Source organism: Gekko japonicus, unplaced genomic scaffold (genome assembly GCF_001447785.1).
Source record: "Gekko japonicus isolate JY-2015 unplaced genomic scaffold, Gekko_japonicus_V1.1 scaffold398, whole genome shotgun sequence".
Taxonomy (NCBI): Eukaryota; Metazoa; Chordata; class Lepidosauria; order Squamata; family Gekkonidae; genus Gekko; species Gekko japonicus.
The window spans coordinates 482,910-498,119 of record NW_015164676.1 but is presented as its reverse complement, the minus strand read 5'-3'; the positions used below and the strand labels follow the sequence as shown (position 1 = coordinate 498,119).

Genomic DNA, 15,210 nt, shown 5'->3' with positions numbered 1-15,210 from the left:
GAAAGAGAGCACACCGAGGAAGGAAAATGAATAAAAACAAAACACAAACAATTGAGAGTTTATTTGTAGAAACACGAGAACAGAATTTCAAGAAAACCACACACCATCCTTTGGGGAGGAAGACAAGCGCATAATTAATGTACTTTCTAGATATATTAGACACAAGGATATGTTGAATTTATTTCCCGAAGACTGAAGGACTCGGAACTGTGCTTTTGAAATCTAAAACTAGATGCTTGGGGATTGCTCTTGTAACAGTTAAATTTAAGAATTGAAAAAGATAATACTATACTTGACTTAGTTCATAATGGGACTAGCGTGATTAAGTGATAACGTATGTTTAAGCTGAGTTGATGACCTTCTCTCTTGGGTTTTCAGTCAGTAGTGGGTACCTTTTCTTTATCCTTATATGTAGTCCCCTTCCATATTTTCTGTTATAGTTTGTAGTGTTAACAAAAATGCAATAAAAAATCCCCTCCGGGGGGGAATAAAAAAAGAAAAGAAAAAGAGCAGTTTCTGTCAGAGGTCTCTCAGCCCCACGTACCTCACAGGGTGTCTGTTGTGGGGAGGGGGAGGGAAAGGAGTTTTTGAGCCGCTCTGAGACTCCTTCGGGTAGTGAAGGGTGGGGTATCTATCCAATCTCTTCTTCTTCTTCTAAATACCCAACAGGATCCCGCAGTGACAAAAAGCCATGCGATGCTGGAGGCTGCAGCGAGGAGGAGGAAGGAGGAGAAATTGACCCTCCTGCCTCTTGCACCAGAAGAGGTGAGAATGCAGCGGGTCGGGGCCTTAGGCTTCTGCCTGCTTGGCAAGTGGAGGGCAGCAGGGGTCTCTTCAAGGGTCTCTCACCCAGGTTAAGGCGGCACTGCTCTTCTCCTGCTGCAGCCAGAGGCCCCCTTCCGCCTCTCGCTTGGCCTTTCCCACCAAGTCCGGTCCTTGCCAAAGCCCTTTGCAGGCTGCAGAACCGCAAACATGTTGACAGAGCTTACAAATAAGCCGGGTTACGCCCTGTGCAGGATTCACAGCTGCCCTCCCACATTGAGGGCTAAGCACCCCCCACCCCCCTGGAACCCAGGATCACTTTCTCTTTCCATCCAGAGCCACTGTTGCAAGCAGCCTTGCCCCATAGTGGCTTCCCCCATTCCCCAAGCAGTCCTTGGCCAAAGCCACACAGCAATCACGTGGGGGGTCCACATCCTAACCTGGCGCACTAGCACAGCCCATCCTTCCTGAGCTAAGACAAAAATGTGTGAGCCGGAGGCTAAAAAGCTGTGAGCTAGCTCACACTAACTCAGCTTAGAGGGGACACTGCTTATCACCCCTGGGTTGAAAGATCCACCTGTTTCTAGACACAATTCACCGGTTTCTAGACACAATTCAAAGACAATAGCACTACAGATAAGATTAGAATCCACATGCAAAAGAACCTCCTCAGGAAACAATCCGTATACAAAAGAACCTCCTCAGGAAAGCTCCTCCATTAGCATGTTTCACAGCCTGGGGAACTCCTCCAAGATAACGACTCAGCCCTACCCCACCTTCCTGAGTAGATATAAATCACCTGCCTACAGTTTTTCTTCTCACCTTGACACAGAGAGTACTCCATCTTTCTCTGTCATACCTCTGAGGATGCCAGTCACAGCTGCTGGCGAAATGTCAGGTCCTACAATGCCAAGTCCATAGCCACACGACCCGGAAAATCTACAACGGCTAATGATTCCGGCCGTGAAAGCCTTCGACAACAATTCAAAGTGATGGTTCCCACACAGAACCCCTAAATGGGTCGGGGCCGGGGTGTCTGCCTGAGGGACCGCCTCCTCCCAGACTCCCCAGCCTGCCAGGTGAGGGCCTCCTCCTCCATCCTCTTCGCTGTTTCCCTGCCTGCAGAAGGGAGGCAGCCGGCAATCAAGGACAGTGCCTTTTCAGTGGTGGCCTCTCACCTGCAGACACAGAGGCAGTTAGCCCTAATCAGGTAGCTGGCTGGAAGCTGCAGGACGGGCAGTTCCACGGCCAGCAGCAGGATGCACAGTGCCGGAGGGGCAGGGACAGCGTAACACTGAAGCCCAGCCTGGAAAGCTCTCTGCCTCACTCCCCCAAGCAGGGACCTCAAGGGAAGCGGGCGATCTCAGGGCCCGACAGGCTGCCGTCCTTGGGGGGCTGCAGCGTCCGTCCCCACCTGACTCGAGAGGTCTGAAGAGGCCGGTCTGAGGTCAGAGAGGCTGCCGCCTGCCTTCCCCCCCCCCCCCGCCGGGGGCGGGGGGCCCCCCCCCCCCCCCCGCTTACAAGGGAGTACTCCTGCCACCGGGGCCATCGCGGGTGGACTCAGGAGCTCCTCTGGGTCTTCCCAAAGACACTCAGCCATCCCCGTGGAGAGCCAGTGTGGTGTAGCCGTTGGAGTGTCAGACCAGGACCTGGGAGTGGAAGCTCACGAGGTGACTCTGGGCCAGTTGTACACTTTCAGCCTAACCTACCTCACAGGGCTGTTGTGAGGATGAAATGGAGGGGAGAAGACTGAGACAAGCCCCTTTGGGAAAGGCAGGGGGTAAAGAAGGCAGATAAATAAACATTTGAGGATATAATGTGACACCCCAGAGAGCACTGCGTTCAGGGGCTCAAAACAGGCTGGCCCTACCAGGCCCCAAAGACATCAGGCTGGCAATAACCAGGGCCAGGGCCTTCTCGGTGGTGGCTCCGTACTGGTGGAATGAGCTCCCGAAGGAGATCAGGGCCCTGCGGGACCTTTTACAGTTCCGCAGGGCCTGTAAGACGGAGCTCTTCCGACAGGGTTTCGATCAGGAGCTGCTGTAAACACAGAGGAGTGGCCCTGTGCCCTGGCTTTACCACCCTCAGCCTATCTCGCTGCATAAATCAGTTGATCAAACTGAGCCGATTTGAGAATACCATCAGGACTATCACATAAGTAAGGTAAAGGTAAAGGTTCCCTTGCTCGAAAGCCAGTCGAATCCGACTCTAGGGTTGTGGTGCTTATCTCCGTTTCCAAGCCGAAGAGCCAGCGCTGTCCGAAGACGTTTCCATGGTCATGTGGCCGGCATGACTAAACACCAAGGCGCACGGAACGCTGTTCCCTTCCCACCGAAGCGGTGCCTATTTACCTACTTGCAATTCCTTGCTTTCGAACTGCTAGGTTGGCAGGAACTGGAGACGGGAGCTCACTCCGTCATCCGGCAACTCGGGTCTCAAACTGCTGAACTACCGACCTTCCACAGCCTGCAGTTCAGCGTCTTAACCACTTGAGCCACCGCAGCTCCATCACCTAAGTAGTGGTATGGTTTAATCAAGGAATCCCTGCTCTGGCACGTCAATTGTTTCCGGCATTTTAGGAAAATGGATAATTGCTGATTTATGGATGTTTTATGGATTTTTTAAACTGTATATGTGCATTTTATGTAACCCACCCCGAGCCCACCTTGGCAGGGAGGGCGGGGTATAATTTGAACACATAAATAAATAAATAAATAAATAAATAAATAAATAAATAAGGTTCACTGCCTTCAGACATGGAGGTCCCATTTTTCGCTTCCATGCATTTATCTATCTTTTGTTAATTTGCTTCGTTCAGAGGCCACCTTTCCCACGGAGACCCAAGGTGGATTACAAAGGTATGTAGAAAAAGAAATACTTTCAACCAGATAGCCTAAAACATCCAGCAGACGCCGTGGGAACAGGATGACCGAAACAGAACGACTGGGACTGACTCTCAGAGACACCTCCTCAGCTGCGCTCCCCACGCTGTGGCAGGAACATTTAAATTATGTGTCTTGCAAAGAAAGATTTAAATCTTTCCTGAAACTGCTGCCGGTCGACCCACCCTAGTTGTTTTGTGTTAAGTTGGCAGAAACAAATGTTCTTTTTAAAGTGAGCCGTGAAGTGGATGATCCAGTAGCAGGTGGATTCCAGCCATCCGCAGCCTCTCCGCCCTTACTGGGAAGGATCTACGGCACGAAGCCGCTGTGCCCGGCAGATCAAAAGCCGCAGCCAAGCAGGGCACTACTGGCCCAGTGCCACCTTTCCTCTGGATGCCCGACCCGCACAGAGGGGCAGGAAAAGGGCAAGAATGTTTGTTTTTGTTAAAAGCTTTATACCCTGCCTTTCTTATTTCTTTAATTCCTGTATACCCAGCATTTCTTCCCAACGGGGACCCAAAGCGGCCGTTTGGTGTAGTGGTTAAGAGCGTGGAGTCTAAACTGGGAGAACCAGGTTTGATTCCCCAATCCTCCACATGCAGCCAACTGGGTAACCTTGGGTCAGTCACAAGTTTTCTCGGAGCAGTTCTCTCGGGAGCAGTTTCTGTCAGAGCTCTCTCAGCCCCACCCACCTCACAGGGTGTCTGTTGTGGGGAAGGGAAGGGAAAGGGGTTTGTAAGCCGCTCTGAGACTCCTGTGGGTAGGGAAGGGCCATGGGGTATGGATCCCATCTCCTCTTCCTCTCTCCATCTCTCTTTCATCATCCTCTTCCCAATTTTATCCTCTCAATACCTCTGTGAGTTCAGCTAGGTGGGGGGAGCGTGACTGGCTCAAGATCACTGAGTCAGCTCCATGGCATGAGTGGGGATTCAAACCCAGGTCTTCCTTCCAGATACTGCCCCAACACTCTTAACCATTAGTCTACACTGGCTGTCTTTCCTTGCGGCTCCAGGTGTCTGAAAGTGCAAAAATTTAGGAGAACCCTGTTAACGGGAGTTGGGTCTGACCCGGGGATAGGCTGGACTGTTCAGTTCTGAAACAGTTGCCCAGGTGAGACCATTTGATCCTCTGCGTACAGAGAATATGTGCACTTCACGGGGCCTTGTACGTGTTCCAGTTTGGGTAATGGGTAATGGTCTTGCTAGCAAAACGTCTATCTCACTCGGTGCCGATCCACAGATTTGTGCGCACCACCATAAGACGCAGGCTGCTGTGCACGGAGACAGAGACGAAAGCCCTCTGCCACGTCTGGCAGAGGTCGGGTCCGTCTGACCCAGCATCCTGTTCCCTACAGTAGCCAATCGGATAATTCTTCTGGGAAGCCCCCAAGCAGAGAACAAAGGTATCCTCCTCCTGGGAATGGAGGTAGCCGCCTCCTTTGCTCGGACTCCGAGCAACTGGTTTATTTGTTTACTTAATTCATTAATTCAATTTCTACCCCGCCCTTCCCACAAGCGGGCTCAGGGCGGGTTACAATAAAATCGAGATTAAAACTATAGACTTAATCATTAAAAGATGGCAATTAAACTGCATCACAGTTATTACAGTGGTGCCCTGGTGTTAGAAAATTAAGGCAGGGAGGACGCGGTCCCGGAAGGGATGGCAGATTACAAACTACCTCGGAGCGTGAGGCTTAACTGGCCCATGACGGCTAATTACTCTGGAGGGACCCGGCCTCTGTAAACCTGACTCATGTCCAAGCCATCTAGACAAGCGTCCACGTCTTGTGGAAGCGAGTTCTCTGTGTTGATTCTGCAGTAACCGAAGAAGGACTTTTCTTTCGTCTGCCCTAAACGTCCTGCTCATCGGTTTCATTGAGACCCCACCCCCACCCCTACAGACACCTGTGATCAAATTCTAGCGTTTGAGGAGAAGGGAGAGAAAGTGCCCTGGTACGGCCTGATCTCAACAGACCTTGGAAGCTAAGCAGGGTCAGCACTTGGATGGGAGACCGCCAGGGGAGACTCTGCGGAGGAAGCTGAAGAAGGCCAGCCGCCTCTGCTTCATCACTTGCCTTGAAAGCCCCTTGCTGGGGTCGCCATAAGTCAGCTGTGACACATACACACTTGGGGAGAAGAAAGAAGAAGAAGAAGAGATTGGATTTCATACCCCGCCCTTCACTACCCAAAGGAGTCTCAGAGCAGCTTGCAAACTGCTTCCCCTTCTCCTCCCCACAACAGACACCCTGTGAGGTGGGTGTGACTGAGAGAGCCCTTGACAGAAACTGCTCTTTTTTTCAAGGACAGCTCTGACAGAACTAAGGCTTGCCCAAGGTCACCCAGCAGGTGCAAGTGGAGGAGTGGGGAATCCAACCCGGTTCTCCCAGATCAGAGTCCACGCACTTAACCACTACACCAAACCGGTTGGCCACTGAATGAAGAAGAGATTGGATTTCATACCTCACCCTTCACTAGCCGTTTGGATAGGGCGGGGTATAAGTCCCAAAATAAAATAAAAAATAAAAAATAAAAAAGTACTCAAAGGAGTCTCAGGGCGGCTGACAAACTCCTTTCCCTTCCCCTCCCCACAACAGACACCCTGTGAGGTAGGCGGGGCTGAGAGAGCTCTTGGCAGAATTGTCCTTGACAGAACAGCTCTGAGAGAACTATGGCTTGCCCAAGGTCATCCAGCAGCTGCAAGTGGAGGAATGGGGAATCAAACCCGGTTCTCCCAGATTAGAGTCTGCGCACTTAACCACTACACCAAACTGGCTCCAAACTAGCTTTTCCACCCCATTTTCTCCACATCATGAATAATTTTATACACTTCCATCCAGGGCTTTTTTTCCCCTTCTCTGAAAAAAGAGCCATCGGAACTCTCAAGGGGGAAATGAAGTTTTCAATCTGTATACTGAAAACTCATGAACTTTTAAACATTTCAAAAAGAATTTTGTTGAAGAGGTTCTGGAACTCCGTTCTGGTGCGTTCCCCCAGGGAAAAAAGCCCTGCTGCTTCCATAAACGCCTGTGTTTGGCCATCTTTATTCTAAACTTAACAGCTCCAAACTCTCAAGGTGCTCTAACCTCTGGATCACTTCGGTTGCCATTTTCTGCTTCTTTTCGAAAGCTGCAACATCTTTTTCAGGATGCAGCCACCAGAACAGCACATGGCAGCGCTGTCGATCTGTGCCAGGGCATTACAATTCTGGCTGCTTCATCTGCAGTTCCTTCCCTAATTATTGCAATAGAAAAGAGCAAGAGTCCAGCAGTACCTTAAAGACTGACAAAATATGTGGCAGGGGAGGAGCTTTCGTGAGTCACTGCTCACTTCTTCAGGTACAGCTAGAATGTGAGTCCATCTGTCCTATGTATTGGAAAGTGGAGTGACTTCAGATGCCAAATGACAATAGCAAGCAAATGACAATAGCAGGTGAATAACAATAGCAGGTGTGATTGGATGAGGTGTGGCATGCAGAGAGGTAGTAGGCATGGAGACACCAGTGTTGGTAATGAGACGGGAAACCTAGCTCTGGATTCAGTCCAGGAGGATGCATTGCCTTGAGCTTCATTTATCAGTTGAAGTTCAGCAGTCTCTCTTTCTAGTCTCCCTTTGAAATTCCTTTGTAAGACAACTGCTACTTTTAGGTCAGCAACTGAATGTCCTGGAAGGTTAAAATGTTCCCCTACTAGTTTTTGAATGTTGTAGTTCACTCCACTCTCCAATAAATAGGACAGATGGACTCCCATTCTAGTTGTATCTGAAGAAGTGAGCAATGACTCAGGAAAGCTCATACCCTGCCACAAATTGTGTTAGTCTTTAAGGTGCTTCTGGACTCTCACACTTTTCTACTGCTACAGACTAACACGGCCACCCATCCTAACAATTACAAGTGAATCATTTCCTGTTTCATCACCGCTGCACACGGAGTCGGCTTCTTCATCGACCCCAAGATCCCTTTCCAAGTTAGGTACTCTCTGTTCCACACAGACACCCCTAGGGGGGTTGTTTGGGGCCCACCCTTCTCTTTGCCCGCTGTCCCAAGACCCCAATGTCTGCCACGGAGCTGGTTTGGGGGTGCCCAAGGGCAAACAGAAAGAGGAGGGTGGATTGAAGAAGAAACCCGGGCGCAGAGCAAGAACCCACTCAGCGCAAGCCTGTAAGGCTGCCATGGCCAGCAATCGCAGCCCAGAACCCTACTCTAGGGCCAGACCCAATGGCCGCAATGGGACCACACAGGACTGGGAAACCACAACCGCTTTGGTGCATGAGGGAATGTGCTTGCAGACACTGCCAGACTGAAGGACAAGGCCCCCTGGCCTGATGACACCACCGCCCTGTTCCAAAAAGCAGGAGAGACCTGCGGTGCCGGGGGGGGGGGGGGGTCAGCCTCTAGCCTTCCAGCCTAGAGGGCTTCCTGTGCCCAGGGGGAGCGGAGGCTGTGCCACATATCCCGGTGGGCTGCTTGTTTCCGGAAGCCAGAGGGGGACGTGCTCTGCGCTTGCAGCTGGTTCCCATGACATTTGTGCGAGGAGGAGGGACAATGGTGTGCGCCACCTGGCATGTCCCGGGCACATTCCTCAAGCCAAGCAGGCGGTGAATGATTCTCCAGGACGGAGGGCTAAACTGGAGAGCTATCATGTTCACAGCTGCCTCTTGGGGGCTTCACAGGTCACAGGAGAAGTCTGAACAGAGTTTGTTTTCCCCTTAAAACGATCCCTTTGGGCTCCCTCTGAAATTAACCCTGGCTGGCAGTTTGGCTCTCGGCTTCCTCTTAAGCTCCAGACCCTCGTTTCTGGTGGGCTGCTTTTGCTCGGACATGGGGGAGGGCGCTCAGAATGACACCTGCTCTCCCTTTACCTGAAAGGTCACAGTTCTGGGGGCGGCAGGGGAGGGGGGGGAGAACTCACCATTTCGGCCTCCTCTCCCTCGTTGAGCAAAGCCTGGTGATTCTCTCCATGTTCTCCTCCCATGGGCTCCTGCCAGGTGTTGCCAAGCCTTCCCGCGGGGTCCGTGTGGCTGTCCCTGCAAGCATGGCTCACCTTATATGCCCAGGAATCCAGCGACGTACCCACCCTCCTCCTCGGCCGATGTGGAGGACAGACAGCTCCTCCCCATGGCCCCAGGTAGCATGCACCTCCCCGGTTCCTTCGCCTCCCTGCTTCGTTGCCAGCGCATGCAAAGAGTGCGCTGGCGAGAGAAAGAGGCAGCCCAGCCAAGGTCTCCTGCTGGCGAGAGGTCCTGGGAAGGGGCCAGAACTGGGAATGCCTCACCCGGAGAGGTGCTGGGATGGCTCTGAGTGGCACCTCACAGGAGCAGAAAAACAGGTATGGCTTCGCCACAACGAGAGGCGCACCTGTACGCACGGGAGCGAGAATCTTGCTGTGTGCTGCAAAACCGGACAATGCTCCAGAAACAGTAAGTCTCTCCCCACCACACCCCCAATCAATGTAGAAGAGGAAGAAGAAGAGAAGAGAAGATTGGATTTATACCCCATGGCCCTTCACTACCCAAGGGAGTCTCAGAGCGGCTTACAAACTCCTTTCCCTTCCCCTCCCCACAACAGACAGACACCCTGTGAGGTAGGTAGGGCTGAGAGAGTGCTCCGGAAAACTTATCTTGAAAGAACAGCTCTGATAGAACTTGTGACTGGCCCAAGGTCACACCAGCAGCTGCCTGTGGAGGAATGGGGAATCGAACCCAGTTCTCCCAGATTAGAGTTCAGCGCACTGGCCCCTTCGTAGGTGAAGCGGGGCAAGCTTCCGTCTGGAGATATTTTTTGGGCCCAACAGCTGTGCTTCTGAAACATCATTTCAAGCTCCTAAATCTTATAACTGTCATTGCATTCTTCTGTACAGGTTGATGAAAGATAATGGCCACTGCGACCCTAGCAGGGCTCCCGCAGTGGACTTAAATGGACGTCACTGTGTTTAGAGGGGCCCCGGAGGCACAATCCACAGCAGGCCATCCCACCCTTTGCGCCTGCTGCCTCCGCCTCCCAAGAAGAAGGGTCGGTTTTTATACCCGGCGTTTCACTACCCGAAGGAGTTGGGGTTCCCAGCTCCGGGTTGGGAGATGCCTGGAGACTTGGGGGGTGGAGCCTGAGGACAGCAGGGTTTGGGGAGGGGGAGGGATCTCAGTGGGGTATAAGGCCAGAGAGTACACCTTCCACGGTGGCCATTTTTCTCCAGGTGAGCTGATCTCTGTTGCCTCTGGAGATCACTTGAAATAGCAGACCTCCCACTACCACCTGGAGGTTGTAGAAACAACAGAGAGATCACAGGAAGGATGCAAAACAATAACGAGAACAACCGTGATGTTATATGACGAAAATAAATTTAGACAACTATTCTGTAGTGAATCGTATTTCTTCATCACATTGTATTAGCCACAAGGTATAGATAGGAGCTATCGGTCTGGGGCAAGGGATGCTCTGTGTTCTTGGTGCCTGGGGGGGGGGAGCAACAGTGGGAGGGCTCCTAGTGTCCTGGCCCCACTGCTGGACCTCCTGGTGGCACCTGGTATTTTTGGCCACTGTCTGACAGACAGAGTGTTGGACTGGATGGGCCACTGGCCTGATCCAACATGGGCTTCTCTCTGATGTTCTTATAGATGGAACACTCTCTCTGGGGCAAGGGATGTTCTGTATTCTTGGTGCTTGGGGGGGGGGCAACAGTGGGAGGGCTCCTAGTGTCCTGGCCCAACTGCTGGACCTCCTGATGGCCCCTGGTATTGTTGGCCACTGTGTGACCCAGAGTGTTGGGACTGGATGGGCCATTGGCCTGATCCAACATGGGCTTCTCTAATGTTATATTCTCTTCCTCCTAGGAGGAATCTCAGAGCATCTTACAATCTCCTTTCCCTTCCTCTCCCCACAACAGACACCCTGTGAGGTAGGCGGGGCTGAGAGAGCTCTGAGAGGACTGCTGAAGAGAACAGCTCTGAGAGAACTGTGACTGACCCAAGGTCACCCAGCTGGCTGCGTGTGGAAGAGTGGGGGGGTCAAACCCGGTTCTCCAGATTGGAGTCTGCCACTCTTAACCACTACACAAAACTGGCTCTCACTATGCCACATCCAAAGCTCATCAACAGAACTGAAATGTCGTCTTGGGTTGCCAACTCTGGATTGTGAAGTCTCTGGAGATTTGGGGGGGTGGAGCCTGGGGAGGGCGGGGTTTGGGGAGGGGAGGGACTCCAGTGGGGCATAAGGCCACAGAGTCCACCTTCCAGGGGAAGTGATCTCTTTTACCTGGAGGCCAGGTGTACTTCCAGGAAATCTCCAGCCACCGCCTGAAGTCTGGCAACCCAACTCCCTTACAATATACAGGGTGGTGTCATAGAGCAGGAGAAACAGCATTTCAGGCATTCAGACAAACGTGGCAAGAACCAGGCAAGATACCACATACTACTTGCATCGTAAAGCTATGGCGCTTTTCCCTGTGAGGATTAAGCAATCTTCTCTGCGCATGTGTCACTGTCAGTTATGGTGATCCCAGCAAGGGGGTTTCACGGCAAGTGAGAAGCAGAGGTGGTTGGCCATCGCTTTTCGAGCGTGTCCAGAATGGGGCCACCAGGATGGCGAGAGGGTCGGAATCCAAGTCTCACGAGGAAAGGCTGAGAGAGTTGGGTCTGTTTAGCCTGGGAAAGAGAAGGCTTAGAGGGGACATGATTGCAGTCTTCAAATATTTAAAAGGCTGTCATGTAGAAGACAGAGCAGATATATTCTATCTTGCTCCGGATTGCAAGACTAGATCTATTGGGTGGAAATTACAAGGGAGTCGACACCAGCTAAATATCAGGAGGAACTTCCTAACTCTGAGAGTGGTTGAGCAGTGGAACAGTCTGCCTCGGGAGGTGGTGGGTGCTCCTTCGCTGGACGTTTTTAAGCGGAGGCTGGACAACCATCTTTCAGGTATGTTGCAGGGCTCTCTTTCGGCTGTGCTCCTGCAGAGGGCAGGGGGTTGGACTAGATGACCTGCAATGTCCCCTTCAACTCTAACATTCTCCAATTCCTCTGCAGATCCTTCCTTGGTGGTCTCACTTCCAAGTGCCAAGTACCACCCCTGCTTAGCTTCCAAGATCTGACAAGATTGGGCTATACCTTCCCTCCAAACTTTTATGAAAGATTTTAAAAAACAACAACAACATGTAGCTCTCAGTCCTCCAGAATGTGTGCAGAACTTCTTTGAGTCAACAAATTAAAAGGGAAAAGAAGGATTTTGTGCAGCTTTGAGCCACCTTTTTATCAGCGATTAACATTTGAGCTGTGGTGGCTCAAGTGGTTAAGACGCTGAACTGCAGGCTGTGGAAGGTCAGTAGTTCAGCGGTTCAAAACCCGGGTGCCGCAAGACAGGGTGAGCTCCTGTCTCTAGTTCCAGCTCCTGCCAACCTAGCAGTTCGAAAGCAAGAAATTGCAAGTAGATAAATAGGGACCACTTTGGTGGGAAGGTAACAGCGTTCCGTGCGCCTTGGTGTTTAGTCATGCCGGCCACATGACCACGGAAACGTCTTCGGATAGCGCTGGCTCTTCGGCTTTGAAACGGAGATGAGCACCGCAACCCTAGAGTCGGATTCGACTGGCTTTCGAGCAAGGGAACCTTTACCTTTACCTTTTTAACATTTCCCATGTCAGATCTTATCAAGCTTTTATGGCTTGGAAACGGAGATGAGCACCGCATCCCTAGAGTCGGATTCGACTAGCTTTCAAGCAAGGGAAACCTTTACCTTTACCTAATTCAGTGGAACCCTGTACTGGATGGCCTTGGCTAGCCTGATCTCATCAGATTTTGGAAGCTACACAGGATTGGCAAGAAGAGGAAGAGGAAGAAGAGGAAGAGGAAAAGGAAGAAGAGGAAGAAGAGGAAGAAGAGGAGGAGGAAGAAGAAGAGGAAGAGGAGGAGGAAGAGGAAGAAGAAGAGGAAGAAGAAGAGGAAGAAGAAGAGGAAGAAGAAGAGGAAGAAGAAGAGGAAGAAGAAGAGGAAGAAGAAGAGGAAGAAGAAGAGGAAGAAGAAGAGGAAGAAGAAGAGGAAGAAGAGGAGGAAGAGGAGGAGGAGATGACTGGATTCATACCCCTACCCTTCACTACCCAAAGGAGTCTCAGAGCGGCTCGCAAACTCCTTTCCCTTCCCCTTCCCACAATAGACCCCCCCTTTGAGGTAGGTGGGGCTGAGAGAGTTCTTGACAGAAACTGCTCTTTTTCAAGGACAGCTCTTATCAGAACTATGGCTTGCCCGAGGTCATCCAGCCAGGGGAGGAGTGGGGAATCAAACCCGGTTCTCCCAGATTAGAGTCCACGCACTTAACCACTACACCAAACTGGCTCTCCACGACACCAAATTAGATTTTGGATGGGAGACTGTCAAGGAAGTCCAGGGTTGCTATGTAGAGGCAGGCCATGGCAAACCGGCTCTGAAAGTCTTTTGCCTTGGAAATCCCATAATTCGTCATGAGCTGTCGCTTGATGGCAAAAAAAAAAGTATATGTTATTGTGAAGAAATGCATTTTTTCTTTGGAGGTTTGAAATGAGCAAAACCTTCACTCTGAGCTGTAAAAGTTTTTTCCCCCTCTGGGCAGAGAACAGGCTGGAACAGAGAACAGTCTTAACTGTTTTCCAGCTTACCTTCATACAAATGCTAATAGAACTAGCAGGAGAGATAATGGATGGATCAAGCTCTCCCCCTTCTCCAAGCAGGGAACAAAGATTTGGAGGACTTTACACTAGAGAAGCTCCAGGAATAATCTTCAGGAAGAAGCTCCAGGAAACGGAGGAGATCAGGGCCCTGCGGAACCTGGTACAGTTCCGCAGGGCCTACAAGACAGAGCTCTTCCACCAGGCTTTTGAGTAGGAGCCGCTGCCGCCACTACCACCACCGTGCGACTGCAGAGCAGTTCCGCAGCATCAGGCTGACTGGCCAGATGAAACATCGTGGCCCATGGCATCCCCCCCCCTTTTTTTGACCCCACTGAGATAGGCAATAGGGAGTAAGTATTGTAGTCATTTATGTATCCTGTGAGATGTGCATTTTTGCCTAAACTGTTTTAACCGTTGACTTTTACTGCACTTGTGCCTTAATTGTTTTAACTTCTTGTATTTTTACCGCACTATTGTGCCTGTGTAAGCCTCCCTGAGCCTGCGTGCGGGGAGGGCGGGGTATAAATGAAAATAAATAAATAAAAAGACTCTGGTGTAAGAAAGCAGAGACTGATAAGATCTTTGATGCCATCGATCCTCTTGAACAAAAGTGAGCATCCCAGAAGAATAATTTCTGTTGAGCATGGCTCTTCCCCTTTAGCCGTCCATCTGGTTCCATCCACAGCACTACTCTAAACTGTGCTGCATTATAACAAAGAGAGAACGGTGTCAAACGTCTTGAATGCAAACCGCCCCCACCGCCCCCAGTCTTTCTTCGCCCTCCTGGAATTACGCCAACCATCTCTGAATATGCAGAAGGATCTTATGGATAGCTGTGTATATCCCTTTGTAACACAGCAGAACCTGCTGATCTGGCCAAAGGGACATTAGAAAAAAAAAAGTTATTTGAGCAGGCGCCACCCCACCCCCTTTGCCTCCACAGACTCCACTCTCTTGCTCGGCTCTAATTCCCCCAATCCTCTTCTTCCTGTCATTTAGTCCACAGTCTTCTGTCCTGTGACTCACAAGTTTTTGGTGAGGGACTTAACCTAAAGCCTTTTGGGAGTCCAAGTAGCAAATACCTACTGGAAGGCCTTTATCCACATGCCTGTTACCAGTGTTCCCTCTAAGCTGAGTTAGTGTGAGCTAGCTCACAGTTTTTTAGTTTCCAGCTCAGATTTTTGTCTTAGCTCAGGAAGGAGGGCTCCAGAGCAAACTAATTTATGCAGCAGCCAAATCACTCGGCTCACAACTTTAATGCCAGTAGCTCACAAAGTAGAATTTTTGCTCACAGGACTCCACAGCTTAGAGGGAGCATTGTTACTCTACGCAGATAACTCCAAAAGGTCGGTGAGGCAGGACTTCCCTTTGCAGAAGCCATTCCGATTTAGAGCGTGAAGCTGCCTTATCAGTCCATCAAGGTCAGTACTGTCTACCCAGACTGGGAGTGGCCCTCCAGGGTCTCAGGCGGAGGTCTTTCACTCCACCGACTGCCAGGTCCTTTTTATTGGGGATTGAACTTGGGACCTTCTGCACGCAAGTAGAGGCTCTACCACTGAGCCACGGGACCCTCTTTAAAATGAAGCTGGCTTCTTCCGAGTCAGATCTTTGATCTAGCAAGGTCCGTCTTGGCTACGTTGACTGGCAAAGTAAATAAAATAAACAAACTAATACAATGCTCAGGTCGTATTTTTTTTCCTCTTGGCTGTCCAACGTGCTGCTGTTGTTTGGGGACAGCTTCTCCCTTCGGTGAGCTTGGCTTCAGTTGGCTGTTTAGCACTCATACTCCAAAAGAACTCGGCAATTTTTAACTAAAGGAATTGCATACAAGATATATTGTTCCCTAGGTGAGAACTATCACATCCGAACAATGAGGCCTAACTAGGCTGACCTTGCTGCTTTTTAAAAGAACACCGATGTTGAATGACCTTTTTTTGTT

The 15,210-nt window shown here is 50.8% G+C and overlaps 2 protein-coding genes across 2 annotated transcripts in view; one reads left to right on the top strand and one right to left on the bottom strand.

The window, feature by feature from the left end:
- The window catches only part of ATP13A4 (ATPase type 13A4), an 89,350-nt gene extending 80,737 nt beyond the window's left edge, over positions 1-8,613 (bottom strand). The window contains 1 exon segment of the mRNA XM_015409276.1: positions 8,551-8,613. Within this exon segment, the coding sequence (XP_015264762.1) occupies positions 8,551-8,613 (63 nt within the window).
- A 356-nt stretch (positions 8,614-8,969) lies between these two features.
- OPA1 (optic atrophy 1 (autosomal dominant)) overlaps positions 8,970-15,210 on the top strand; it is a 92,296-nt gene continuing 86,055 nt past the window's right edge. The window contains exon 1 of the mRNA XM_015409275.1: positions 8,970-9,058. Coding sequence (XP_015264761.1) covers positions 8,970-9,058 — 89 coding nt within the window. The remainder of the gene's footprint in view (positions 9,059-15,210) is intronic.